Source organism: Peromyscus maniculatus, chromosome 21, assembly GCF_049852395.1.
Source record: "Peromyscus maniculatus bairdii isolate BWxNUB_F1_BW_parent chromosome 21, HU_Pman_BW_mat_3.1, whole genome shotgun sequence".
Taxonomy (NCBI): Eukaryota; Metazoa; Chordata; class Mammalia; order Rodentia; family Cricetidae; genus Peromyscus; species Peromyscus maniculatus.
Genome location: NC_134872.1, coordinates 2307238 through 2334943, shown reverse-complemented (window position 1 = coordinate 2334943; position 27706 = coordinate 2307238). Strand labels below are relative to the sequence as shown.

Below are 27706 nucleotides of genomic sequence, written 5' to 3'. Positions count from 1 at the left end.
TAAGACCTGTACAAGATCAAGCCAGCGGACACTCCAGTGTGGAGAGGGAGAAGCTCCTGAGACCTCACTCCTATCTGAGGAGCTGTGGACAGGGGCTGGTGAAGGGACACATTTTTTTCTGGGGGTGTGGCCAAGGGTAGTTCGTCATTGTTCCTGCGGGCAGCACTCATTAGATTCAGTGAGTCACTGAAAAAATAAAGAAGACTTAGGAGTGTGAGGGGGATTGTTGGGGCGTGAGGGGGGTGTGTGGGAGTGTGAGGGGGATGTGTGGGGGTGTGAGGGGGATGTGTGGGGGTGTGTGGGGGTGTGTGGGGGTGTGAGGGGATGTGTGGGGGCAGAGGAGTTGGAAGTGGATATAATCAAGATACAATGAATACGTGTATGCAACTATCAAAGAATAAATAAAGCATTTTTAAAAGACTGGACAGAGATTTTGTGAAATCCCCATTTTTCTTGGGGACCCTGGATGTGTTTGTTTTTTGGGACATTGCAGAGCTTTCTGGCTGGATTCTGCCCTTCATTTTCTACTTGCTCAGGTAATCAGCTTGGTTTTTTTTTTTTTTTTTTTTTTTTTTTTGTCCCATACACCCTACCCTGCGCTGCTGGCTGGCTTCCTGTTCTGACAGCTGAACTCTTGACTCCTCTGTGTGGCATTCCTAGCCCTGTGCTGACCCCTGTGCTTTCCCTGTGTGATGCTATCTAGTTCCATGAGTCTTCCGACCCCTTGTTGACCATGTCCTGACTTGCAGCTGCAGCCTGCCCGGCACTTCTTGTACTCTTGTCTCTGCCCCATAACTCGTCACAATCCACCTGTCTTCTGCTGCATGAGCAGCCCCGCCTCTCCTGGGCCGAGACCCTGTGTCCCTCTGGGGCAGGACAGCTGAAGACTTGATCACAGCCTACAAGTCATCTGCCTATAAACCTGCCCCCACCCCCGACACAGTGCCCTCAGGTCATCCTTACCCCCTGCCCAGCCTGCCCCATCTCCCCGGCTTCTAGGTGCAGTCACCTTATACATTAGTGTACGAGAAAGCGGGTGGAGGTCTTAAGATGAAGGATGAGGGACTGGATGGCTGAGGAGGAGATGGCTGAGTGAGGAATCACTGCTTCAGCATATTGTTTTAGGAAACCCATTACATTGCTCTTGTTTTAATAGAGGTAAAGTTTACATTATGATGTACACATCGTAGTATTCAGTTAGATGAATCTTAAAATGTTTATGAAATATTGAATTTATTTTTATTTTATGTGTTTTGATGCTTTACCTGCATTTAAGTGTACCATGTGCATTGTCTGTGGCGGTCAGGAGAGGTTATCAGGGTCCCTGGAATTGAAGATGGTTGTAAGCAACCATCTGGGTGCCAGGAGCCAACCCTGGGCCCTCTGGAGGAGCAGCGAGTGTTCTTAACCACTGAGCCGTCTCACCAGCCCAACTCTGATCAATTCTAGCTGTGTCGCTAAGGACCCAGCCTATAAGACATCTCTGTTACCCAGAAAGCTTCGTTTCTGTAAGTTCCCACTCTCAGGGGGCCCACGGCAGACCTCAGTCTCCATAGCTCAGTTTCACCTGCTCTTGATTTACTTTTCTTTGTTTGTTTGTTTTTGGGACAGAGTCTTTGTAGCGCTGACTGTCTTGCAACTCATGGAGATCACCTGTCTCTGCCTCCAGATTGCTGGGACCAAAGGCGTGCACCACCGTGTCCAACTGAATTTCTTTTTCTTTTTCCCTCCCTCCCTCCCTCCTCTCCCCGTCCCTCCCCCACCCACCCTCCCTCCCTCTCTTCCTTCAGTACTAGAGATTAAATATGTACCCTAGGCAATCATTCTATCTCTAAGCTACACTCCTAGGTCTTTAAAAGATGGACTGATGAGTTCATGTGTACAGGTGTGTGTGGGGTGTGTGTGTGTATGTGTGTATGTGTGTGTGTGTGTGTGTGTGTGTGTGTGTGTGTGTAAGCCAGAGGTGACATCTAGTGTCTTTCTGTACTGGTCTTGCTTACCTTACTTTTTTTTTCCAACAATTCTTTTTTCATTATATTTTGTATGTGCATTGGTGTTTTGCCTGCATCTTGTCTGTGTGAGGGTGTTGGATCCTGGAACTAGACTTACAGACAGTTGTGAGCCGCCATGTGGGTGCTCTTGACTTCTGAGTCATCTCTCTAGTCCCTCCACCTTACTTTTTTCGGAGACAGGGTCTCTCATTGAACTTGGAGCACATGGATTGTCTAGACTGGCCGACCAGCAAACCCCAGAGATCCATCTCTCTTCACCTCCCCCAGTACAGTTGTGTCCAGCCTTTTTTTTTTTTTTTTTTTTTTTTTTTGAGACAGGGTTTCTCTGTGTAGCTTTGTGCCTTTCCTGGAACTCACTCTGTAACCCAGGCTGGCCTCAAACTCACAAAGACCCGTCTGCCTCTGCCTCCAAGTGCTGGGATTAAAGGCGTGTGCCACCACTGCCCGGCTGGGTCCTAAGATTCTAGTCAAGCCCCACCACGGCCCAGCAATATGGTGCTTTTAAAAACTCATTTTTTCCAGTAGTCTGATGCCTTCCTGAACATTAATTTCTGGAGTGTGTATAAGTTTCTCTTCGGTCACTGGCATCTGAATGTGTCCCCCTGAATTTGGAGGTTGGTTCCATTTTCCACCTCAGTGCCAGCATTATAACATCTTCAAACCTCGTTCTGATGCTGGTGCTCCTGTCTTCCACGTGTTGGAAATGGTGGTGATACCGGATAATCCAGACACTTTCCCCACGGTAGGAACCACGATGAAATCATGCTTCAAGTCCATGTTACACATAAGGTCAATCTTAGGCTTATAAGGAATTAGCGTGTGAGCCTTTGAGGACCGTTCTGCTGTCCACTAAGACCTTGTTTCTTTTTTGTTTGTTATTTAAATTTTTACATCCCATCCACTCCTCCACTGTTTCTCTTCAGATACAGGCGGGTCTCCCGTGGATATCAGCCAGCCATAACCCTATTTCTTTAAAACAAAAAAACAAACAAACAAACAAAAAAAACCAAACAACTTAGACTTATTTATCTTATGTGTATGAGAGTTTTGCCTATGTGTATGTATGTACACCATGTGTGTGTGCCTACAGATGGTTGTGAGTCACCTGTGCCTACAGATGGTTGTGAGTCACCACGTGGGTGCTGGGAACTGAACATGGGTTCTCTGCAAGAACAGCAAGTGCTCCTAAGTGCTGAGCCGTCTCTCCAGCCCCTTTATTTTTCTTTTAAGATAAAAACTTCACTGTGTAGTCCTGTGGCTGTCCTGGGACTCTCTATATAGACAAAGTTGGCCTTGAGCTCACTGAAATCTGCCTGCCGCTGCCTCTCAAGTGCTGGGATCAAAGGTGTGTTCCCATGCCTAGCTATATTTAACTTGTGTGACTAACTCCAGTGTGTCCTCCCAGAGGGGTTGATTGAAGCTTCCTTCATCAAGGCTTTAGAAGGGAGAGCACCTGCCGACATCTTTGACAAGAGCTGAGCTGCTCTTTGTCAGGTCCGGTGGTGGGACATCTGGCCTTCTTGATTGCAGTGGGGAGCTTTGGGGATATACCTTGGGGTAGAGTTCTTGTCTAACATGCACAAAACTCCAGGTTCTATCCTCAGCACCCCCAAAAAGCTATGGGTTGAATCACTCCTTTGCCGATTTCAGGGGCACGGCAGGGTTGCCAGGAGACAGTGGCCTCCTGGTTAGGCTTTTCCTCCACAGAAGACTCAGCATGGCCAGGTCTGCACTTAGTGATCCTTGGTCACAGTGAATTAATCACTGTGCTCCTAGTAATGAGATATGTAACCAGCTACTAAAATCTCACCTGGGGGCCTGGAGACGCTAAGGGCCTGTGTCCTGCTTGCAGAGGACCCAGGTTCAGCTGCCAGAACCCACAGGCAGTGCACAACTGTCTGTAACTCCAGTTCCAGGGGACCCGACACCCTTTTCTGGCCTCTTCTGGTACCACATACATACAGAGTGCACATACACATATGTAGGCAAAACACAACATTATAAACATATTTAAAACATGCATTTTTTTGTGTGTGAGGGAAGTTGGGGATTTGGAGGGTGTTGCTGTGTGACATGTTCCACTGCCCCTGGACTCCTCAAGGGTGGAGAAGGTGAGTGTTAACTAAGTCCAGCTTCTGAGGTCCTGTAAAGCAGGCAGATGTCTTCTTCCAGAAGGAGTTGGGAGAAAGCTCAGAATCACCCATTCCCCATTTCATAATGGCTTCTCTGTTATAGAATATTATTTTCAGGTGTGTTACTTTTGTTTATGTTGCATTTGTTTAACTCTGTGAAGCTGTGTTACTGTGCCTGTCTAAAACACCTGATGGTCTAATAAAGAGCTGAACAGTCAATAGAGAGGCAGGAGAAAGGATCGGCAGGGCTGGCAGGCAGAAAGAATAAATGGAGAAATCTGGGAGAAAAAAGAAAGAGCAAGAGAACAAGGAGAGGAGGATGCCAGGGGCCAGCCACCCAGCCACCCAGCCACCCACCCAGCCACCCAGCCACCCAGCCACCCACCCAGCCACCCAGCCACCACAGAGTAAGAGTGAAAGTAAGATATACAGAAGTAAGATATACTGAAGTAAGAGAAAGGTAAAAGCCCAGAGGCAAAAGGTAGATGAGATCATTTAAAGTTAAGAAAAGCTGGCAAGAAACAAGCCAAGCTAAGGTCAGTCATTTATGATTAAGAATAACCCTCCATGTGTGAATTATTTGGAAATAACTGGATGGTGGGTCCCCCAAAAGAGCAAAAACACCAACAACACTTCCCAGCATTAGCCATGGTTCTCACCACCTGGAGCTCTGATTTTAGGCTTCTCAGACCGCAGTCACAGGTGTACGGGAAAAGCACACCCCATTTGCTGTCATTGATCTGGCTTAGCACTTGGGCCTTCGTTTCCATCGGTGGCAGAGAGGAGCATCGTTACGGGTGGGAATTCACATCTAAATTTACTAAGTACTGGTGTTTCGATTCCACTCCTTCAAAAGGCTCTCCAGGAGTGGCTGCTGTGTGGCTCCCTCTGTGTAGAGGGCAAGCACAGGGAAAAGTCAACCTGTGGTGACTAAGTCAATATAGTGGCTACTTCAGGGTGGTAAGAATGAGGAGGGACAGGGAGGGGCCTCCTGGGGAGAAGGTGATGTGCTCTGCAAAGTGAGGGCGAGTGTGTGCCTGAGTTAAAGCCCAGTGATTTAGAGCAGGCTCGGGCCGAGGCGGCTCTAGATGTCACACATTCAAAGCCAGCCAGAGCGACACTGTGAGACCTTGTCTCAAAAACAGGCAACTAAACCAGACTGGCACTATTGGAAGGGAGTAGAAAGTGTGAAATGGGGCCTGCTTGGAGGGTTCCCAGTCCCTGGAGACAGGACCTTGCAGAAGATGGGGGTGTCCTCATCTCTCCCTTCTTTTCCTGACTCCCACAGACCCAGAGCAACAGGGTCGGTTGATGGTGGGCTGAAACCTCTAAAACCTGTGAGTTAAACTTCTCTTTGTAAGTAGATCATCCAAAGCAAGCATTTTGTTACGATGACAGAGCATTGGCCAACACACTGCTCCTCCGTCAGTCGATGATGGGTTGCCTGCTCCCACCCCTGTCCTGGATAAAATTCTGGGATGGTCACTGTTAGAATGTATCTAGACTCTAAAACAACAACAACAACAACAACAACAACAACAACAACAAAAAACCCACCCATGCTGAGGAGGCCCAGCCACGTGAGTTTGAAACACAGTGTCATCAGAAGAGACGTGTCACAATGAATGACTCTGGAGCAGTAACCTGGGGGACTTGTCAAGTCTGAGGCCATTTTTTGCATGCCTCTTTGGAGGGTCAGTGGCTGCAAAGGCAGGCACTTGCAGGGGCTTCGGGCTTGTGTTTGTTCTCAGTAAGAGAGGTCAGTTTTGAATGTAAAAAAAATGAGGACACAACTGCTCCTAGGTATGGATGAGGAGAAAGTTTATTGTAGATATGAGGGAGAGAACAGCCAGAGGCATCTAGAAGAGTCCAGATGGAACCCAGCCATGAGTGGGGGCGGTGTGGGGTGGGGATAGAGAGTGAGAGAGGCTGAGAAGGGAACAAGCAGACCAAGAGGCCGTGCGTCCAAAATGGCTGAGATATATAGGGTGTGAGTGAGAACGGCCCCCATAGCTCATGTTTGAATACTTGGTCCCCAGTTGGTGGAACTGTTGGGGAAGGACTAGGAGGTGTGGCCTTGTCAGAGACATGTCACTGGGAATGAGCGCTAGTGTTTCAAAAGTCCACGTCATTCCCAGTGTTTTTCTGTCTCTTCATTGTGTCTCATGATGTGGGATCTCAGCTACTGCTCCAACAACAAGCCTGCCTATCTGCCTGCTGTCACGCTCCTCACCATGCTGGTCATGGACTCTCTAACCTTCTGAAACTGAAAGCCCCCAATAAACTCTTCTATAAATTGCCTGGGTCATGGTATCTCATCACAGCAATAGAAAAATAACTAAGACACCAGGATAGTGGATCCTGCTTGGGGCAGGAAGACTAAGAAAAAGAGAACACACAGATCTTGAACAAACCCTCTGGATTTTGCTGTGGAGATTGTGAAGGCTGCAGAGATTCCATTATGAAAGCTCTCTCAAATAACTGGACAGTTTCCTTCATAGCTCTGGATACCCACCCATACACATAGATTCTCTCTTCAAACATATTGGATGTATTTATTTCTTTGTGAAATGACCAATGCATTATCCTCCTTCCTGTGTCAAGGGGAAAATGCATCTTTCTCAAGGATATCAGGGACCCAAACAAAGTTGGGAAGGGACTCTTGAGGGTATGAACGACCAAGCAGCTTGGATCTCCTCTGAAGGATGCAGTCCTGGGCTCCATGGGCAGTACTTGTTATCGCTCATTCATTTCCATGACCCCAGAGGTTACTGGTCTCCTCCAGGACCAGGTAGGGCTCCACAGAGGTGTTTGGGGTTCTCCAGGACCAGGGTGGGGGTGGTAGAGAGGTATGTCAGCAGCATTTCTCAGAGACAGGTATCTTTTCTAGAAAAAGAGCCCATAGTTTAAGAACCATGTCTCCCTCTCCCCACAACTCTTCCCCCATCCCCTCTCCCGAAACCCTCCAGTTGCCCTCCAGTCCTCTTAACATTCTTTGCTCAGACTCAGTGGTTTCCTTGGGGTGTGGATCCACCCTTCTGATTATAACTTGGTGTTTCTACTTGTAACTCTCCTGATCTCTATTTCCTCTCTACTTCTGACTTGGGCTTCTGTGATCCTCCACCTCTGCTTTCCCTAGGCACCTTGTTATATATCAGGCACTCACCACAAAAAAGAAGAGCACAGCAAAGAGTCCTGCAGCCATAACAACAGAGGCCAGGGTGATGAGGAAGATTTCCCAAGGCTCCAGGGACCCACTGGCCTTCACCTCGTTCACCGTGTCAGTGTGGTTGGAGGTGGTGTATGTTCCAGTTGAAACTGCCAGGATAGAGCTGATGCGGGTGGTTGTCCTGCCAGAGCTGGAGGCCATGCTGGTCCCAGCTGTGGTCAGGGTGGATGTAGAGCTGGAGGCCATGCTGATCCCAGCTGTGGTCAGGGTGGATGTAGAGCTAGAGGACAAGCTGGTCCCAGCTGTTGTTGGGGTGGATGTAGATGTGGAGGCCATGGTGGTCCCAGCGGTGGTTGGGGTGGGTGTGGGGCTGGAAGCCATGCTGGTCCAAGCTGTGGTTGGGGTGGGTATAGAGCTGGAGGCCATGGTGGTCCCATCTGTGGTTGGGGTGGGTGTAGAGCTGGAGGACATGGTGATCCCAGCTGTGGTCAGGGTGGATGTAGAGCTGGAGGCTGTGCTGATCCCAGCTGTGGTCAGGGTGGATGTAGAGCTGGAGGCTGTGCTGATCCCAGCTGTGGTCAGGGTGGATGTAGAGCTGGAGGCTGTGCTGGTCCCAGCTGTGGTCAGGGTGGATGTAGAGCTGGAGGCTGTGCTGGTCCCAGGTGTGGTCAGGGTGGATGTAGAGCTGGAGGCTGTGCTGGTCCCAGCTGTGGTTGGGATGGATGTAGAGCTGGAGGCTGTGCTGATCCCAGCTGTGGTTGGGGTGGATGTAGAGCCAGAGGCCATGCTGATCCCAGCTGTGGTTGGGATGGATGTAGAGCTGGAGGACAAGCTGGTCCCAGCTGTGGTTGGGGTGGATGTAGAGCCAGAGGCCATGCTGATCCCAGCTGTGGTTGGGATGGGTGTAGAGCTGGAGGACAAGCTGGTCCCAGCTGTGGTTGGGGTGGATGTAGAGCTGGAGGACAAGCTGGTCCCAGCTGTGGTTGGGGTGGATGTAGAGCTGGAGGCCATGCTGATCCCAGCTGTGGTTGGGATGGGTGTAGAGCTGGAGGACAAGCTGGTCCCAGCTGTGGTTGGGGTGGATGTAGAGCTGGAGGACAAGCTGGTCCCAGCTGTGGTTGGGGTGGATGTAGAGCTGGAGGACAAGCTGGTCCCAGCTGTTGTTGGGGTGGATGTAGATGTGGAGGCCATGGTGGTCCCAGCGGTGGTTGGGGTGGGTGTGGGGCTGGAAGCCATGCTGGTCCAAGCTGTGGTTGGGGTGGGTATAGAGCTGGAGGCCATGGTGGTCCCATCTGTGGTTGGGGTGGGTGTAGAGCTGGAGGACATGGTGATCCCAGCTGTGGTCAGGGTGGATGTAGAGCTGGAGGCTGTGCTGGTCCCAGCTGTGGTCAGGGTGGATGTAGAGCTCGAGGCTGTGCTGGTCCCAGCTGTGGTCAGGGTGGATGTAGAGCTGGAGGCTGTGCTGGTCCCAGCTGTGGTCAGGGTGGATGTAGAGCTGGAGGCTGTGCTGGTCCCAGCTGTGGTTGGGGTGGATGTAGAGCCGGAGGCTGTGCTGATCCCAGCTGTGGTTGGGATGGATGTAGAGCTGGAGGACAAGCTGGTCCCAGCTGTGGTTGGGGTGGATGTAGAGCTGGAGGCCATGCTGATCCCAGCTGTGGTTGGGGTGGATGTAGAGCCAGAGGCCATGCTGATCCCAGCTGTGGTTGGGATGGATGTAGAGCTGGAGGACAAGCTGGTCCCAGCTGTGGTTGGGGTGGATGTAGAGCCAGAGGCCATGCTGATCCCAGCTCTGGTTGGGATGGATGTAGAGCTGGAGGACAAGCTGGTCCCAGCTGTGGTTGGGGTGGATGTAGAGCTGGAGGACAAGCTGGTCCCAGCTGTGGTTGGGGTGGATGTAGAGCTGGAGGCTGTGCTGGTCCCAGCTGTGGTCAGGGTGGGTGTAAAGCTGGAGGACAAGCTGGTCCCAGCTGTGGTTGGGGTGGATGTAGAGCTGGAGGACAAGCTGGTCCCAGCTGTGGTTGGGGTGGATGTAGAGCTGGAGGCTGTGCTGGTCCCAGCTGTGGTCAGGGTGGATGTGGAGCTGGAGGACAAGCTGGTCCCAGCTGTGGTTGGGGTGGATGTAGAGCTGGAGGACAAGCTGGTCCCAGCTGTGGTTGGGGTGGATGTAGAGCTGGAGGACAAGCTGGTCCCAGCTGTGGTTGGGGTGGATGTAGAGCTGGAGGCTGTGCTGGTCCCAGCTGTGGTCAGGGTGGGTGTAAAGCTGGAGGCCATGGTGGTCCCAGGTGTGGTCAGGGTGGATGTAGAGCTGGAGGACAAGCTGGTCCCAGCTGTGGTTGGCGTGGATGTAGAGCTGGAGGCTGTGCTGGTCCCAGCTGTGGTTGGCGTGGATGTAGAGCTGGAGGACAAGCTGGTCCCAGCTGTGGTTGGGTTGGATGTAGAGCTGGACGCCATGCTGGTTTCAGTGGTTTTCGACATTGATGTAGAGGGTGAGAGTGTGCTGGAGGTAATGCTGATATTTACTGTGGTATAACACAAGGTGTTTTTCTGAATATAACCACGAAAGATAACTGTATAAATTGAACATATTTGCCTTTTGCTTCCTTCTTTGTCAAAATCATTACATGAGTGATTTTATTTATTGCTCATGATTGCTTTATGGACACCATTATTATCAATTATCTAATGAAGTACTGCAAATATTGATGTTTTTCCTGGTGCCTATGAAGGGCAGGGGAGTGTGTTGGTTCCCCTAGAACTGGAATTACAGATGGTTTTTGGTCACCATTTGGATTCTGGGAATCGAACCTGGGTCCTGTGGAAGAGTAGCCTGTGCTCCAAACTACTGAGTCATTTCTCCAGCCACATAAAAAATCCAAGTTTTATAAAAATCTCATAAAGGAATTACAGGGGCTTCACCTTAGTGGTGTTTGCCCAGTATAGGCAAAACCCTGCATTTGAGCCTCAATATGGATGTGTACACACACACACACACACACACACACACACACACACACACACACACACACACAAAGAGAGAGAGACAGAGACAGAGATAGTTTTATCAAGTAATTGGATAAAAGTTATATTATGTAAATATTCAATGTACTCTGTTGATGTCATAAAATATCCCAACAAAAGCAACTTTAAGGGAGGAAGGATTTATTTACAATTCCAGGTTATGGTACCTCCTTGCAGGGAAGCCAAGGATGACCCAAGCAGAAATGGCATGGGAAAGGGGTGGATTTGATTGGGAATGTTTTGAAGGATAAAAATTAAATAAATAAATAAAAATTATAGTTTGGATATGGGGTTGGAGAGATGGCTCAGTGGTGAAGAGCGTTTGCTGCTTCAGGGGACCCAAGTTTGGTTCCCAGCATGTCTGTAGGCAGGTCACAGCTTCCTGTAACTCTAGTTCCGGGGAATCCAATGTCCCATTCTGCTTTCCTCAGCACTGTACACACATGGCACATGGATATGTGTGCAGGCAAAATGCTCCCCCGCCAAAGTAAATTGTAGCTGGCTTGCTTTGGGTTCAAAGTGATAAGTCCCCCCAGGCATCCCACTCCCCTCTTCTGTGGAGGCAGACCATGGAGTGTTAATTGATGTCAGAACTGTGGCATGAAGTAGAAGTCCAGAGTCTCACTCTGTACCAGGTTGTCTTTGAACTCCTCCTGATCCTCCTGCCTCAGCCTCCTGTGTGCTGGGACAACAGGCCTAAAAGCACTGTCGTGAGGGGTTTCTCACGCACTACAAAGCTTTGTGAAAGAAGTCCAGTGAGGACCAAAGACCCACTGGGGTCTCTCACCCTCTGCTCTTTTGCTGAATTCAGAATCTAGAAGGTTCTTTCCATCTACTTGAGACAGTGCTTCCTTCACCACCTTCTCACAGAGGGAGCCTTCCTTTAATTTTATGATCATTTTTATTGTTGTCTTATAATTAATTTGCCAATAAGTCAGTTCTGATTTTCTGACCATTTCTTATTTTCAGACAGAGTCTTGCTATGTAGCTCTGGCTGATGGCTGAGACCTCAGGCATGAAAGATCACATCCAGCCCTACTTTTTTTTTTATTTGTGTGTGTGTGTGTGTGTGTGTGTGTGTGTGTGTGTGTGTGTGTGAATGTATTGCAGAGTTTCAAACCCAGGGCCTCCCATATACCACATAAGCGCTCTAGCCATGAGCTACACTCTAGCTTCTTACTTTTTTTTTTATTCTATGCTATATTATTTTAAGATAGGGTCTCACCACACTGACCAGGCCCAGATAAGCCTTCCCACCTCAGTCCCACCAGTAGATGAAATTACAGGCCTGGACACCAGACCCAGCTTGGTGTTTGGACCCTCTTCTTGCTCTGAGGATGACTTACACTGATGTGAGATCAGGGTTACAGACAGGAGAGAATTTCAATGTCAAGAATATGAAAAACTAACATTAAAAAACAGTCAATCCAGGGCTGGAGAGATGGCTCAGCGATTTAAGAGCACTGACTGCTCTTCCAGAGGGCCCAGGTTCAGTTCCTAGCAACCACATGGCAGCTCATGGCTGACTGAACCTCCAGTTCCAGGGATCCAACACCCTCACACAGAATGTATACAGGCAAAACACCAGTGTACATTAAATAAATAAATCTTAAAAACAGTCAACTTTTCTTACTACTTCAACAACTGACCCACACCACACAGGTTATTACTCTTTCACAGATGTGTAAACTGAGGCACATGGAAGCCAGCCCTCCACAGTGTAGTTAGTGGAGCCATAACTCAGGTTACAGGCAATGTGAGACCAGAGCCCACATTTGTCAGTCACTGGCTCCTGGATGACGATACACCATTCCCCTGAAGAGATGAAATGATGGGTCTCTTCTCTAGGAAGAACTGGAGCTTGTTACCAACTCTCCCACCTCCTCAGAGGCTCCCAGACCATCTATGTTTAGATAAAATCACTCACCATCTCCTAAAAGCAGGAGCTGCAAAAGCAGCCAGCACCCGGAATTACTTCCCCTCTGCATCTTCATCTGTCCCTGTGGCTGACCGGCAAAGGTACCTGGGTCCCAAATGTGGCCAAGCTCTAGAGAGTTCTTGAGAAAGAAGAGATGAAGAAGCTCCCAGGAGTTCTTCCTAGGGCTTGGCTCCTGGGGAGGGGGTGGAAGCCTGAGCTGTGAACCTTCCTCAGCACTAGGCTGTCACCTCTCTCTCATCATTGAAGTGCTGCTGTGACCTTTATAGATTCCTGTGGGCCCAGGTGAGGCTGGGCACTTGTCCTGACAGACTGCCAGCTGTGAGCATGTAAGGAAACAGTCCTGAGCCTGGGGAGGCAGCGGCCAAGGGGTCAAGGGAATGGTTTAAAAAAAAAAAAAAAAAAAAAAAGAGTGGGCTGGGTTGAAACAGGAAGGGACAAAGGGAAGATTGTCAGAGAGAAGGGACCCACCCTGAGGCAGGGATGGGGTCAGAAACCTGTTCTAGCTCAAGGTTTTGTTTCCTGGTCAAGATGTTCTGTAGCTTGACTTGAGCAGAGAAGAAGCCCAGAGGATCTCAGCTGAAGGGCAGGACCCTGCGTCACCACAGCAAATGAAAACACGAGACTCCAAAGGGAGCAGTCGGCAGGGACCTGGGCTCCTGGGTGTGCGGTAGACACTCATCGACTTGCGTTGAATCGATGGAGGAAGAGAGATCCAGGGTTGGTGAAGCCTTCTTTGGGATCTATCTTTGTCCATTTTCTGTTGTTAGAACAAAGTGCCTGTCTTGTTTGATTTCTGTTGCTGTGACAAAACACTCTGGCCAAAAGCAACGTGGGGAGGAAAAGATTTATTTGACAAAACACTCTGGCCAAAAGCAACGTGGGGAGGAAAAGATTTATTTATCTGACTTACACTTCCAGGTCATAGTCAACCCTTGAAGAAAGCCGGAGTAGGGCCTCGCCCTCTGGCTCCCTTGCTCGCTCATGCTCAGCTAGCTGTCTTATGTGGTGAAAGACCACCTGCCTGGGGATGGTGCTGCCCACAGTGGGCTGGACCTTCCTGTATCGATGAATAAATCAAGATGATTTTCTACAGACATGCCCACAGGTCAATGTATTCTAGCAATGTCTCCGTCCAGACATCTCCTTTCAGAGGATGCTAGGTTGTGTCAGGTTGACAGTTACAGTTCATCAACAATGTCAAAAAAAAGGGGGGGTTGATTTAGCTCATAGTGTAAAAGGCTCAAAGTCCAAGCTTGGGTAGCCCCATCTGCTTGCCTGTGGTGAAGGCTCTTAATTACAACATGGTGGTTGATGTCATGGTGGATTGGGTCATGGCAGAAACACATGTGAGCAGAACCAGATCACATGGTGAGATATGAAGAGAGATTTTTAGGAATAGACTAGGTTCTCTGATAATACCCTGCTCTCTCCAGAGTGAGAAAGCACCCCCTCTGACAAACATTGACCCCTCTCAAAATGCCAATCACCTCCCCCAGGGTCTCACCTCTTGACTCTCAACCATGGGTGTGCCCCTCCCCGCTCCCAGTGGAGCTTTCCCACCTAGGATCCTTCCAACATGCTGGTTCATCTTTCCAAACAAGACATCTCTCAGAAGTACACACCAGGGTCCTGCCTTGCCTTGGAAGACTGAGTCTACTGGAAGGGGGCTCAGTCTGAGTCCTCTAGGAGCATTGAGTTTGGTCTGGACACTTGGATGTTACCAGGAAAGAATGTGGCCGAACACATCCAAATGAGCAGGGGATTTGGGGAGTGTGGAGGAGGGACACCATATGCCCAGGATGATGGAGTGCTTGCTACTGGTCTGTCAGCCCGACCTGGCCCTCACCCCCCTGTGAGAGAGAAGCAGCTTCATGCCAGAGGGAACGTTTCCGATCGTCTATGTGCAGGTGAGCGGACGTTCTTTGCGAGTAAGACCTGTTGTGAGGGAGCAGCTTGGAATGGAGGGGTCTGAGACAGGAAGGGATGTGGTGTGTTGGGAAAGGCTCAGAAGCAGGTCTCCACGGTGGCCATGACGGGCCGCTCCTGAGGCTAAGGCAAGAGTCTGCAGTGGCAGGTGAGGTTCCAGGCTTCCGGCAACTCTGCAGCTGAAAACTGTCGGCTCTCCAGGAAAGGGACCTTGCCAGCCCAACCCAGACTTAGCCAGAGGGAAGGATCGTGGATGCAAACTCAGAGCCTATGATTTAGCAGCCTTCCAAAAGTTGTGCCGTGTGTACTGATCTGAATCTAAAAGTAACTAATCTCCTTACTCAAAACAGGGAACTTGGAACACCTCAATGATTCCCATGACTCATCTCCCAGTCACACCCGAATGCCGAAAGTGCTTTCGTTCAGTCTTTTGAGATCTGTGAGTGTGTTTGCTTCCTGAGACAGGGACTTGCTACATAGCCCAGGCTGGCCTCCAACTACAGACCCACCCCCGCCTTACCTCCCCTGTGTTAGGTGTGCTCCACTGCACCCAGCAGTTTCTTTGCCTTGTTGTGACTGTGTGTCTGGGGTAGAACCGTGGCCTTCTGCATGTCACTCAGAGCTCTACACTACCCAGAGCTCCAGCCTCAGGCTTTAATTCTATTTTATTCTTTCTCCTTCACCAGAGACTAACAATACCGGTTTATGTGCCACCAGCCAAACATCTCTCACAGTTACATGAAGATGCAGGGAAACTGAGGAATACAACTTGAGCGACCTTACTGGGCGTGATAGCCTGAAATGCCAGGACTGGGGAGGCAGAGGCAGAAGAATGCAGGGTTCAAAACCAGCCTCGACCACATAGAAAGTTCAGAGCCAACCTACGCTATATGAAACCCTGTCTCAATACAAATCTAACCCACCCCTCAAAAAATAAAGAAACCCCCAAACTAAAGATGACCACGGATGTTTGTGGGTAGCTCTGAAGCCACGACACACATTTAAACCCATTTACTTTATAGTCTACATTTAATGTTTCTAACACTGAGAGTCTTTACAGACTTGAACCTCTTTATTTTGTGTTTGTTTACATTTAAGATTACTGACACCTCATTGATTTCTCTTAGAGTATCACTGTAGATGTTATCCGAAGGCCAAGCTGAAGGGATGATCTTCCGCAGAGAATGTGCATATTTTTTCTAAGCACACACAGGCATGACCATTTGAGGATTCTTTAAATTGGCTTGTAAGAGTGAGGGTGTTTTGGTTTTTGTTTTTTGACAGTATGTCAAAGTGTGTAGCCCTGGCTGTCCTGTAACTCACCATGTAGACCAGGCTGGCCTCAAACTCACAGAGATCCCTCTGCCTCTGCCTCCTGAGTGCTGGGATTAAAGGCATGTGCCACCTGGCTTTTAAAAAACTTTTGTAGGGACTGGAGAGATGACTGAGCACTTAAAAGCATTATCTGTTCTTCCAAAGGACCCAGGTTAGGTTCCTAACACCCACATGATGGCTCAGAGACAATTAAAACTCCAGTTCCAGGGCATCCGATCTCCTCATTTGGATCCCGAGTCACTGTACTCGTGTGGGCAAGATACATAAAATAAAAATAAATGAATGCAAGGCATGGTTCACACAGGGGGGTAGGGGAGCAAAGACAGGCAGATCTTTATGAGTTTGGGGCCAGCCTAATCTACATAGTGAGTTGTGAGTTCCAGGATAGCCAGGGCTACACAGTGAGTCTCTTTTTCAAACAAACAAACAAACAAACAAACAAATAAATAAATAACACTAAGTAAATAAATTCAAGTATTTTAAATAAGATCTCTCAACTCTAGCAGGTGAAGCCTCAAGTATCACAGGACTGAGGCCTTTCCAGTGATGTTGACTCTAGCTGGAAGTCATGCTGAATACTGTTGTGTTTACTGTTTGTTTCTCAAGGTATACTTTCCTTACCCTTCCCTGTACCGTGCCTAGAGGCAGGTGATTTTGCTTGTGTTTCCTTCTGGGAAGGATGAGTTTCATTTTATTTTATATTCTCAGGGAGGGTTCTTGATTTAAAAGAGGACTACTGGACAGACCACCTGGGCCGGTCCCACCAAGGTTGAAATACCTTAAGCTCAAACTCCATGGCTTCTTCTCACTTCCTGGTTCTTTCCTTTCCTACATCAACCCAGGTTGCTTTTGTTTATCCAGGGTCATGACACACAGCCCAGGTTGCCCGCAAACTCTTGTCCTGCTAGCTGCAGCCTCCTGGCTGCTGGCTTCATAGGTACGCATCGCCGTGGTTGACTCGTTTTTTAATTTTAGCGCTGCTCACTTTCCTGTCAACAGCTCCCGGAAGAAGACTGGCAGCCGTCTCTTTTCCTTCCGGACACTTTCGGCGAGAACTCCCGTCCGGTCCGTTACGGAGTGCTGCAGTTTCATTCTGCTGCTGCCCTAAAACACCCTGACCGAGAGCGACTTAGAGGAGGAAACGGTTTGTCCCGTTTATGGTTCCGGGTGACAGTCCATCACCGAGGGAGGTCAAGGCAGGAATTGGAAGGCAGGTCTACACTGCATTGTACAATTTTGAAGGAAACTGAGTCTCACAGTCTAGAACTGCCATTGACCCCTAAAGCAACCCCGTTCCATTTTGAGTCTATCTAAACTTTACTCTAAAGCCTGCAAGATGGCTCAGTGGGTATGCCTGAGCCTGCTGCCGAGCCTGAGGACCTGAGCTCATTCCCCAGCACTCACGAGGTAGAAGGAGAGAATTGACTTCTCCCAGTTTTCCTCTGACCTCCACGTGCCAGTGAGACGGGATACCTCCTGCAATCAATAAATAAATGTAATGAAAGCTTTTAAAAAAAATGAATTCTATTTAAATGTCACCAAAACCCCACAACCTGGATACAAGAGTGGGACTTTTCCTTTTCCCACTGAGAAGCCCCTTAGACCTGTTGGTGTGCTTTCTGTTGCTGCAGGACCTGACCTTGGGAGGCCACAGGTTTGTTCCTGAGTTCTTCGGGGACTTGGGCTAGGACCAAAGCCATTCTCCATCCACCGCTCTGGCATGCTCTCAATACCTGGCAGAGCTAGGAAGGTTCCTGTTTCCACACAAGTTACTCACATGTGGAAACTCAGTCCCACAGCATCCATAGCAATTAAAACCAGAGAAATAAGGACAGAGGTGAAAATATCCAGCTGGTTTGACCCTGTTTGTCTAGGGGGGCGGATGCTTGTTGATACTAGCCCTTATTAAATGGCCCTGTCTTTGGGAGAGGTGGTTGGTTAGTGGATAGACAGTCTGGTTGTCCTAGTTTGAATGTAATTGGCCCCTATAAGCTCATAGGGAATGGTGCTATTAGGAGATGTGACGTTGTTGGAGTAGGTGTGGCCTTGTTGGAGGAAGTGTGTCACTGTGGAGGCGGGCTTGAGGTCTCCTACTCTCAAGCTATGCCTAGTGACACAGTTCACTTCCTGTTGCCTGCAGACCAAGATGTAGAACTCTCAGCTCCCTCTCCAGCACCAGGTCTGCTGACATGTCCCCATGTCCCACCTTGATGATAACGGACTAAGCCTCTGAAACTATAAGCCAGCCCCAATTAAATGAAATGTTTTCCTTTAAAAGAGTGGCTGTAGTCATGGTGTCTCTTCACAGTAACAGAACCCCTGACTAAGACACTGGTCCTTCTGATCTAAGGATGAGGAGGTTGATGATGCTGCCTCAGGATATGCCCAGGCGAGAGGTGTTCGGAGCTGTTGAGATTGTGTGTGGGGTCCCTGCCAGGGTCCCGGAAACAGAAGCAGTGGTGCACATCAGGTTCTCTAGTTTCTGTGGAAGATGCCGCCAATGTCCAGGGTCTCCAGTGGAAGTGGTCTCAGAGCCTGAATTGGAAGCCAAGGTGGTCACAGATCCTGCAGAAGAGGAATTGACAGTCTCAGAAGTGGGGGGCCCTATGGTGGCCTCAAGAAGTATGCTGGAGATCCTCATTGGCACAGACATTGTGGCAGAAGATACAACCTCAGAGGCTGAAATGGAAGCTGTTGTGGTCTCAGAGAGTGTGGCGGAAGCAGGGTATGTGCAGACGTTATCATGGAGATTGTGGTAGGCAAGGGCACTGGGTATGTGCAGACGTTATCACGGAGATTGTAGGCGGCAAGGGCACTGTGACAGCAAGCAAGGTGGTCACTGTGAGGCTTGGGTCGTTTCAGAGGTCGAGGTGTGGCGGGAGGGTTGCCCAGGGTCTGTGGATGCACAGCACTGGCAATGGGTATGTGTGCACTTGGCTTGGCTATGGGAGAGAAGTCCAGGCTGTCCGCCTGTGACTAGGGCAGAAACTGACCTAGTAGATCTCCTGCTGGGACAAGGGAATCCAGAACCGGGGCAGCTCTGTTCCGCAGAAGAAATCCAAGGTCCACCCACCAGGGGGTGCCTCAGGAGAAGGCAGGGCTGCAGACTGATGAACTGGAGCCTAGGCTAGCCCCTGCCCTCTGGGTCTTGGGCGTGCCAAGCTCCTGCAATGACCTTCAGGAGGCACAAGGACACAGGCATGCAGAAAAGGAGGTATTCCCTCCAGACCTGATCATTAAGTAGTTATGCTTCATGTGGGCCCAGCCCCAAGCTCATTAAAGACTTCTCTGTGGGTTTCAGGGTAATAGTGAGGAGAGACATGAGCCCCAGGGGAACTGTACTCAGTTGGATGGTTACACTCTAGGGGGAACAGTTCCTATTAATTATTATTATTAGTGTCTAGAATAGAAAAATTCAAAGTCGGGGCTAAGGTGTTTAGCATCCCGCCTTGGGCCACTCCACTCTGTGTGGACAGCTCTGCTGAGTCACATCTGCCCAGACAACTGAAAACCACACAACCTTCTTTTCTTCCAGGAGTCCCTGCCTGCCATAGGCTTCACCAGGGACCTGAGTCTGGGGTTCCTCTGGCCCCTGAGGTACACTTGTTCTGAAGCCCAGCTGCCATCTGCCCCCAGCAGAGCCTGTCCCCTGATGGGAGAGATTGTCCAGAAGCAACCCAGATAGTTCAGGATCATCCACATTAGGGCCAGGATTACTGACCTTGAGGGGCTTCCTAATATCTAGAAATGGGGAGAAGAAAAGCAGCAAATAGTGACCTTCGACCCTGCTGCCTGGCTAAGGTTGGAGTCTGGCTGGACAGCCTGTGGCACACTGAGTGCCTTGTCAGCCACCCTTCTCCATGGTCAGTGGACATCAAGGCTATGTGGGTGATGGGCACGTTCTGTGGGACGGTTTTGGCATCTTAACAGAGAGACATGCTGCTTATAAATATTGGTTTAATTAATCTGCAGGTTATTTAATCTGCACAGCACTTCCTGTGACGACTCTTGTGGAAGTCTTTTAGTGTTCCTTCATTTTTGTCTCAGGCAGGAACCTTGTCCTATATGTCTTTATATTAACAGATTACATAAGGAGGACATTTAGAAATGCTGCTTATGGGGCTCCAGAGTCAGCTCAACCATTAAGAGCAAGCACTGCTCTTGCAGAGACCTGAGTTCGGTTCCCAACACCCACGCTGGGTGGTTCACAGCCACCTGTAACTCCATCAGCAGGAGAATCTAATGCCCTCTTCTGGCCTCAATGGGCAACTGCATATGTGCGCGCGCGCGCGCGCGCGCACACACACACACAATCTTTAAAAAAATAAAACCTTTCTTATCAATACTGAATTCCTCACCCCCCCTCACTTTGTCACAAGGCAGATAAATCCACAATGAGTTGGACTGAACTTTTACCTGAACCCAGAAATGGCCATTTTAGAAACAAGAGAAATTCTGTCTCCTCTCTCTGGCCCTTCAAAGAACTCCTGTCCTCACTCCAACCTCTCCTGTCCAGGGTCACCCATAAGACCACGGGACACAGGACCAGGGGCATGAGTCAGTTCTTCCACCTGAGATTCCACAGTCTGGAGTCTGTACCTTACAAATGCATTACTCTTTATTACAGAAGCCCAGCGGAGGGCACCTGTCCTCTGTCTACTACCCCCCCGCTCCCACCCCATCAGTACCAGGTAAAAGGATGGGATAAACTGGAAAGAAAACCCCCAAAGCACACTGACATTAACTTGGTAAAAGACAGGTAGTCAGAGCATGCTGGGAGAGTGAGAGGGGACTCGCTGGGGAGAAGACGGTGGCTGCGAGAAGAACCCGGCACCGACTCGTGGTGAGAGATGCAGGAATACAATTGCTGAGTGGGTGCCCCACTAGGGAAGGCTGCTGATGAGGACGGTGGGTGAGACTGCAGGCGAACACAAGCCCCTCTGTGTGCACTCACCCACAAACAGGAAATCCACCAGACATCCAGAACAACCAAGGGACTCACAAGGAAGAGGGAAGAGCCGCGGGGTGGAGGAGTTTTGTGGAGGAGTTTCTTTTGCAGGGTTGGGGTGTGTGTGTGTGTGTGTGTGTGTCCAGGCAATGGAGAGAACGGGAAACAAAACACTTCAATCTTCCTTTATTCTTGAGCCCCTTTTTAATTAAAAAAAAAAAAATAAGATCTAGCATCCCGGAAATTCAAAAGTGTGTTCACCTTAAATAGGGGTGGATGGAATTACTATAAATCAGTTTTTAAAAAATAATTTATTTGTATTTTATGTACATTGGTGTTCTGCCTGTGTGTATGTCTGTGTGAGGGTGTCAGATCCCCTGGAACAGGCATTACAGACTGTTGTGAGCTGCCATGTGGGTGCTAGGACTTGAACCCAGGTCCTCTGGAAGAACAGCAGTACTCCCAATCACTGAGCCATCTCTCCAGCCACTATAAGTCAGGTTTTAAATCTGGGGTACTTGCCTCCATTCCTCCTGCCCACCCCAGGGTCTTATTTCACTCTTGGGGTGCTGTCTTCTGAAGTGCCTCTCTCAGAACCTGGGGTCTTGTCCTGGTCCCACCCCTGTCCATAAAATGCCTTATTCTCACACTGTCACTTTCTATGGAGAGCACTTGCATTATTCATTCTTCTCTTTCCTCCCAATGTATGCTGTCACCCTTACCACCTCGCTCCTCAACTAGTCAGTTAAGAACGTGGCCGATAGGGTTTACAGATGTAATCTGTCAGTTTTTGCTGCCCTTTCTAAGTCCAGGAAGTTGGAGTGATGAGTCTAATTCATCTCCCAGGAAAGGGGCAAAGCCTGGAAGAGCTGGGGATGCAGGTCTCAAGATCACGGAGGGGAAGGAATCTGGTTTGGTTTCAGATTCTGCTGCTCCATCAGGTAGACGGGGTAGGAATTGTGGCCCCCTCCATCCTCAAAGTCGGCATCCTCTGAGTTCTGGGCCAGCACACGGCGTGTTCGCGATGCGCAGGCAACCTGAGACCACAGAGGAAGGAGTAAGATCACCAGCAGCTGTTTGATTTCGTCAACCACCCTCGGGGCTTTTCTCTCTGTTCTGTACCATTTGCTTGTCCAAGAGTCTATCCAAGTCTTGGCCCATATTCCAGACCTGGATCCAATACAGAGTCTCAGATTTCACCCACTGCCCCCCTCTGCCCTATCCACCTTGTCCTTATACCCCACCTTCACACCCAAGACTAGAACCAACTCCCAAATTTTCTCTCACACACCGCTTTTATCTCAGCCACAGCCTTCTCTTCCAACTGTTCTCCTGTTTTCACATTCCACCCCCGCTCATTATTCTAACTCTGGCCCCCAATCTCTCCTCAACCTCTCTCTGTGTCCCCAACCCCACTGCTCTTACCAAACAGATCAGGCCAACAGAGATCAGCAGGACAATCACGGCCAGGAGGATCACAACAACTATGGCCCACGCAGGGAATGAATTGCTCTCCTGCTTCGCCCCAGCAGTGTGGAGGCCTCCGGGTGAGCTCTGGCTGTTCTGCTGAGCGTGATGAGCTTCTGAAGTGATGAGTCCCAGGTCCGTTCTAGTTGTTACAGAGTCAATGAGTCCCTGGTGTGTGGTCTCAGTTTTATGGAAATGAGGAGAGAGAGCAGTGGACTTGTCCTCTGTGGCCTTGACTGGAGGTCCCGTGGACATTAAAACTGCCACTGTTTTCTCTGGGTTTCCTGTAGTTTTTATAGTCTTAGTGGCCAGTGTGGTTTTCCTCCAGAATACTGTGGGACTTTCTGAGACTTTTGTGGCTTTCTGGGTGGTTGATGTGGCCTCTTCTGGGTGTTCTGTAGACTCTACTGAGACTTGTCTCGTCTTTTCATTGGCCGATGTGGTATCATGTTCTATAGGCATCACTTGAGGGCTTGAGGTCCTCTCATTGGCTGATGTGGTGTCTCTTTCATACTGAGTGGGTGTTGCTTGGGGTCTTGTGGTCCTTTCATTGGCTGATGTGGTGTCTCTTTCATACTGAGTGGGTGTTGCTTGGGGTCTTGAGGTCCTCTCATTGGCTGATGTGGTGTCTCTTTCATACTGAGTGGGTGTTGCTTGGGGTCTTGTGGTCCTCTCATTGGCTGATGTGGTGTCTCTTTCATACTGAGTGGGTGTTGCTTGGGATCCTGTGGTCCTCTCATTGGCTGATGTGGTGTCTCTTTCATACTGAGTGGGTGTTGCTTGGGGTCTTGTGGTCCTCTCATTGGCTGATAGAGTCTCTCTTTCATACTGAGTGGGTGTTGCTTGGGGTCTTGAGGTCCTCTCATTGGCTGATGTGGTGTCTCTTTCATACTGAGTGGGTGTTGCTTGGGGTCCTGTGGTCCTCTCATTGGCTGATGTGGTGTCTCTTTCATACTGAGTGGGTGTTGCTTGGGGTCTTGAGGTCCTCTCATTGGCGGATGTGGTGTCTCTTTCATACTGAGTGGGTGTTGCTTGGGATCCTGTGGTCCTCTCATTGGCTGATGTGGTGTCTCTTTCATACTGAGTGGGTGTTGCTTGGGGTCTTGTGGTCCTCTCATTGGCTGATAGAGTCTCTCTTTCATACTGAGTGGGTTTTGCTTGGGGTCTTGAGGTCCTCTCATTGGTTGATGTGGTCTCTCTTTCATACTGAGTGGGTGTTGCTTGGGGTCCTGTGGTCCTCTCATTGGCTGATAGAGTCTCTCTTTCATACCGAGTGGGTGTTGCTTGGGATCTTGTGGCTTTCCTATTGGCCGATACACTTTCTCTTTCATAGTCTGTAAGCATCACTTGAGATTGTGTGGTCCTCTCATTGGCTGATGTGGTCTCTCTTTCATACCGAGTGGGTGTTGCTTGGGGTCTTGTGGTCCTCTCACTGGCTGATGTGGTCTCTTTGATGTGTTCTGTAGTCACTTGGACAGGCTTGTCTGAGGCAAATGGAGTCCTGTGATCTTCCTCTCTTGGTGTTGCTGGGGTCCTTGGAGTCCTGTATGAGGTCCTTGGGGCTTCTGAGGATTTTACTGAGGAAGATGTGGTTTCTCCGCGGAGCTCTGAGTCATGGGAAGGAGTTGTGGGTTTATGTGAGGTGGTCCTTAGCCTCGCGCTGGTGTCCACAGGTCTGGCTGGTGTACCTGAGTTCCTCGTTATTCTGGCTTTGCTTGTTGTAGACTTACACGTCGTTCTCCTCCTGGGTGCTGAGGTTGAATGACGTCCCTCTGATCCTTTCTCTGTGTTAGTGGATTTGGGGTCATCAGCTGAGCGTCCATTCCGGATCATCGGGTCTTTGCTTTGGCTGCTGGCCTTCTTTTTCAAAGCAGGAGTTATTTCATGATGAACAGTGGTGTTTTGGTAGTCAATGGCTTTGGAATTGTCTATAGGTTTATGAACTGGTTTGGCAAGGCGAACTTTGTTGCACTGTTTTTTGGGCTTCTGGGTTGCTGTAGACTTGGGGAGGCCTGGAGGCCGTTGTCCTGAGTCCAGATCAGCATGGGCAGAAGGAGCTCTGTGAGTAAGGCCTGGAGTAAGGGTGAATAAATGATCAGGTGTTGAAGCTTCACCAGTCTTCTGAAGTTCTTGAAATGTGTTAGCACCTGTGGAGAGAGAGACAGATAAGAAACTTCCCTGAAATCTTGCCTGCCTCTGTACTAGGCATCCTTGGGATGCACAGCTGTCTCCTCAGGAAAGTTCATTAGAATACCACACTGTGGGTCCCATCCTCACCTCTAGCTACTGAACTTTGGCTCAAACTGTACCTTCAGCAAATCCATTCCTCGCCTTTCCTCTCTGCCTTCTGGCATCTCTCCTGGTTCCTGTTTAGACCTAGTTGTCTCTCATTGGTTGATATGGTCTCTCCCTCATACTCCATGGGCATTGTTTGGACTCTTGTGGTCCTCCCATGGTCTGACACATTCTCAGTCAAAACCATCGTTGTTGGCTCCTCCAGTTACCTTCCGCTTGCTTGTGTGCCTGTCAACATCCACTTCCTACGACACCTTCCTAGAACTCCCTTTGCATGGAAGAGCTGAGAGGAAAAGGAATCTACATCAGAATCTTTCCGTAACATCCCAGTTCCATTCCAAATGTGACAATGGGAGAAACTGAGGCAAACTTCTGGCAGAGCTTTTCAGGTAGAAAAGTTGTGAAAGGAGAGTAAGATGGAAGAGAATTGGAGAGGAAACCAGGAAACTTCCGTTCTGGTGATGAAGTTTGGGCTGAGTGGAGGAGGCGGATGCAGTAGTTCAGCCCTTGTACCCACACTGGGCCCTGCTCTTTGTACACATGTCTGGGAATAGATGAGGGTGATTCTTTTGACAGAAAATGGTTTCTCCTGGCAGGTCCTGACAGGGGTGAGCAAGGCAGCTGGATTCTGGGAGGGGTTCTGTTTAGGGACAGGGTGTGAAGGGAAACTCCCCAGCAGAGGACAGATATGGGCCTCAGAATAGCACTTCCCATAGCAGGCAACATCGTAAAAACTTACTGAGTTGTCAGAGGAAACTGTTGAAAAGACTTTAGAATACTCACCGCCTTCCACTATGCACGTTAAGAAATATATCTATAGATATAATTTGTGACTTCCAAAGGTTGGAAGACCCGGGAGAGACATCTGCTATGTTAAGTGACTTCCCAAGATGAACACACAGAAGGAAAATGGCTGGCCATCTAGTCTGGGGTAGGTGTCAAACTTTTTAAGTTGTTTATTTATTTTGAGGCAAGTTCTCACATAGTCCAGGCTGGACTTGAAGTTGCTAGGTAAACCAGGATGGCTTTGAACTTTTGATCCTGCTGCATTTCCCTCCCCAGTGTTAGGATTACAGCTGTGCAGTGCAGTGCTGGATCTTTACGCAGGGTCGTGCTTGGTAAGAACTGTAACTACATCCCCAGCCCCTGTTCCCACACCCTGCCTGAGCTTCCCTGCTGTGATTTCATCTAGGTGCTGCCCTGTATTTCTTCCTCAGGCAGGCTCTGGAGTTCTGTGCCCTACCTGAGTCTGGGGACCAACAGGTCCTGTGGGCAGATGCTGGGCCACACTAGAACAGTCCAGGAGGCTTCACTCGCCCCAGTGATCTCTCTCCCCTGACTTCTCAGTTGTGCCCAGCCCTGGCCCAGCCTCCATCCCCGCCAATTGTCACCGACCCACTCAGATGTGCTGTGTACCCTCCAGCCTCTCTCTGCATCCTGCCCTGCCAAGCTCCCAGGGCCGTCCCTGACCACACCCATCACTCCTGGCGCACCCTGCTTTCTGTCCTGATGCAAATCTCCAGGTGACTGGGGGGAGCTTGCTCCCTGCGCCCCCTACTGGCTTGTTCTGTTTGTGCAGCAGCTTCACACCAGGTGGGAGAAAGGCAGGGACGCTCATGGACCGGGGAGCTGGGGCCAGCTCCAGTGCTCTGCCGCAGGACCCTCTGGGCAGGAACACGGACATCAGCTCAGGAAGCCCACAGCGCACACTGTAGAAGTCTATCAGAGGCGCTGAAAGAGTCTCAGCTCCCACCCCTGCCATCCCGTGGGACCCCAGCAAGACCCTGAGCTCAGGGCAGGAGCCCCCGCCTAGTTTTGCCCTAGTTGGGCCTGTGGAAGAAGATGCTGCTCGCTATGCCCCAGAAGTACCCACCCCCAGATCTCGGGTCTGGGGTCTCATGTCTGTTAGGGATGTGGGAGCTCTGCACTTTCGTCTACATGATAAAGACCCTCCTGTGGATGCCCAGGCCCTTCAAAGTGCCCCCGCGGTTGGCATCTCCACCCCCTGTCCCAGCACCTCCGTTAACTAACTGAACCGACCCAGCGATGCTGCCTCCTCCCCTAGCATCTCTTGTGCGAGGCCGACTTTCCTCATCCAAGCCTTGGGATGTTTTCCGCCTCTCAGGTGGCGACAGAACCTCACTGGGCTGCCGCGAGGGCTAATGAATAAATACGGACGGAGCCTCCAGAACCCTGCCTGGTGCAGAGTAGGCTGTACCCCACCGCTGGCACAGGCCGCCAGCATCTTTCCTGCTGCGCCATTGGCAGCTGAGCTAAATGGCTGGGTCAAGTGGAGCAGCCGGGTCTGCACAGAACCTTCCAGAGCCCACTCCATGCTCTTGCCTCACAGACGTCCCCCACCTCCAGCTGTCTGACTCCTCCCCTGGAAGATGGATATCGCTGGCCCTCTGAGGGATATTAAGGAGACAGGGGGAGGCGAAGTACCATGAGCATCCGTGGGGTCCTTACATGAGGTGAGTGCTCAGTGATTGCCAGCTTCCTCCCCTGTTCCCCTAGGACTAAAATCCACACCGTGTCTTTATGTAAGCTTGAAGCTCTGGGCAGGTGTAGCAGCCCCTCAGACTGTCTCAGAAGAAACGGAGCAGGATCGAGATTCCTCTCCTGCATGTCGTGGACACACTAGGCAACCCTTCCCGGCCATCCATGCCACTCCCCTTCATTCATTTCTGTGACTGGTCATCCAGCCCCATCACTATGAAAAATAGGACCTTCATGATTTCTGCCCCCCCCCCATATCCTGGTGACCCCTTTCCCTCTCTGGGCATCTTACCTGCCTCCCAAGAGGCTGGAAGGAAGAAGAGGCAGCAGAGGAAGCCAAACGTGGAGCAGAGACCGCTGGTCAGCTGAGCCATGTCAGCGCTGGGAGGCCGCTGAGGGACCATGGGCCGGGGTCCCTTCATCTTATAAGGGATCAGTTTGACGTCATGGAGGCTGGGGCTGCTCTGAACAAAGCCTTGAGTAAATGGAGCTGCCCCACCCCACAGGGGTGCCCTGATAATGGGAGGCCGCAGCTGTGTCATGGAGCTAGGTACCTGGGTCCCACCAAAGGGAAAGGATCTGGGTGGGGTAGCCAACCTGCCTCCTTATCCATCCCCTGCAGGAGGAATGACTTGTAAGGGGTGGCCTGCAGGCTCTGAGCCAATGCTGGTGTTCTAGAAGGATTGGACAGGGCACTGGACAGGTCCAGGCTCTGGGAGGAGGCACACACTCACCCTCCTGTGTCTCTGGCGTCATCCAGCTCCACACCCCGTATTCACACATGGCCACACTTTCTGCCCTGGGTGGAGTGTCCCCAAGACCAGGTGAAAGAGCAGAGAAGAGGGGCAGCCCTCACGTGGCCCACTGCACACAGACTGCTGCTTTCAGATTTGTAAGGTAATAGGACAGGCTGTGGGAACAGCTGAGGCAGGGACGGACAAGACAGGCAGGGGAACCCTGGGTCTG

The 27706-nt window shown here is 50.2% G+C and overlaps 2 protein-coding genes across 3 annotated transcripts; both read right to left on the bottom strand.

Annotated features, from left to right (window-relative positions):
• Positions 1 to 5946: 5946 nt before the first annotated feature.
• Muc21 (mucin 21, cell surface associated) lies at positions 5947 to 12591 on the bottom strand. Of its 2 annotated transcripts, none has more exons than XM_076557852.1 (3): positions 12259 to 12591; positions 7311 to 9832; positions 5947 to 7030 (listed from the first exon to the last, which is right to left on the bottom strand). In XM_076557852.1, exons 1-3 carry the CDS (start codon positions 12323 to 12325, stop codon positions 6881 to 6883), a joined length of 2739 nt encoding a protein of 912 aa, XP_076413967.1. In that variant the 5' UTR covers positions 12326 to 12591; the 3' UTR covers positions 5947 to 6880. The 2 variants fall into 2 exon arrangements, with proteins under 2 accessions (XP_076413967.1, XP_076413968.1); XM_076557853.1 differs by having other exon boundaries at positions 6675 to 7030; positions 7311 to 9857; positions 12259 to 12506.
• Positions 12592 to 20250: 7659 nt separating this feature from the next.
• On the bottom strand, positions 20251 to 27149 carry Mucl3 (mucin like 3). Its single transcript, XM_076558177.1, has 3 exons — positions 27033 to 27149; positions 21905 to 24093; positions 20251 to 21516 (listed from the first exon to the last, which is right to left on the bottom strand). The coding sequence occupies exons 1-3, from the start codon at positions 27142 to 27144 to the stop codon at positions 21370 to 21372; spliced, it is 2448 nt and encodes an 815-aa protein (XP_076414292.1). The 5' UTR covers positions 27145 to 27149; the 3' UTR covers positions 20251 to 21369.
• Between the last annotated feature and the right edge of the window lie 557 nt (positions 27150 to 27706).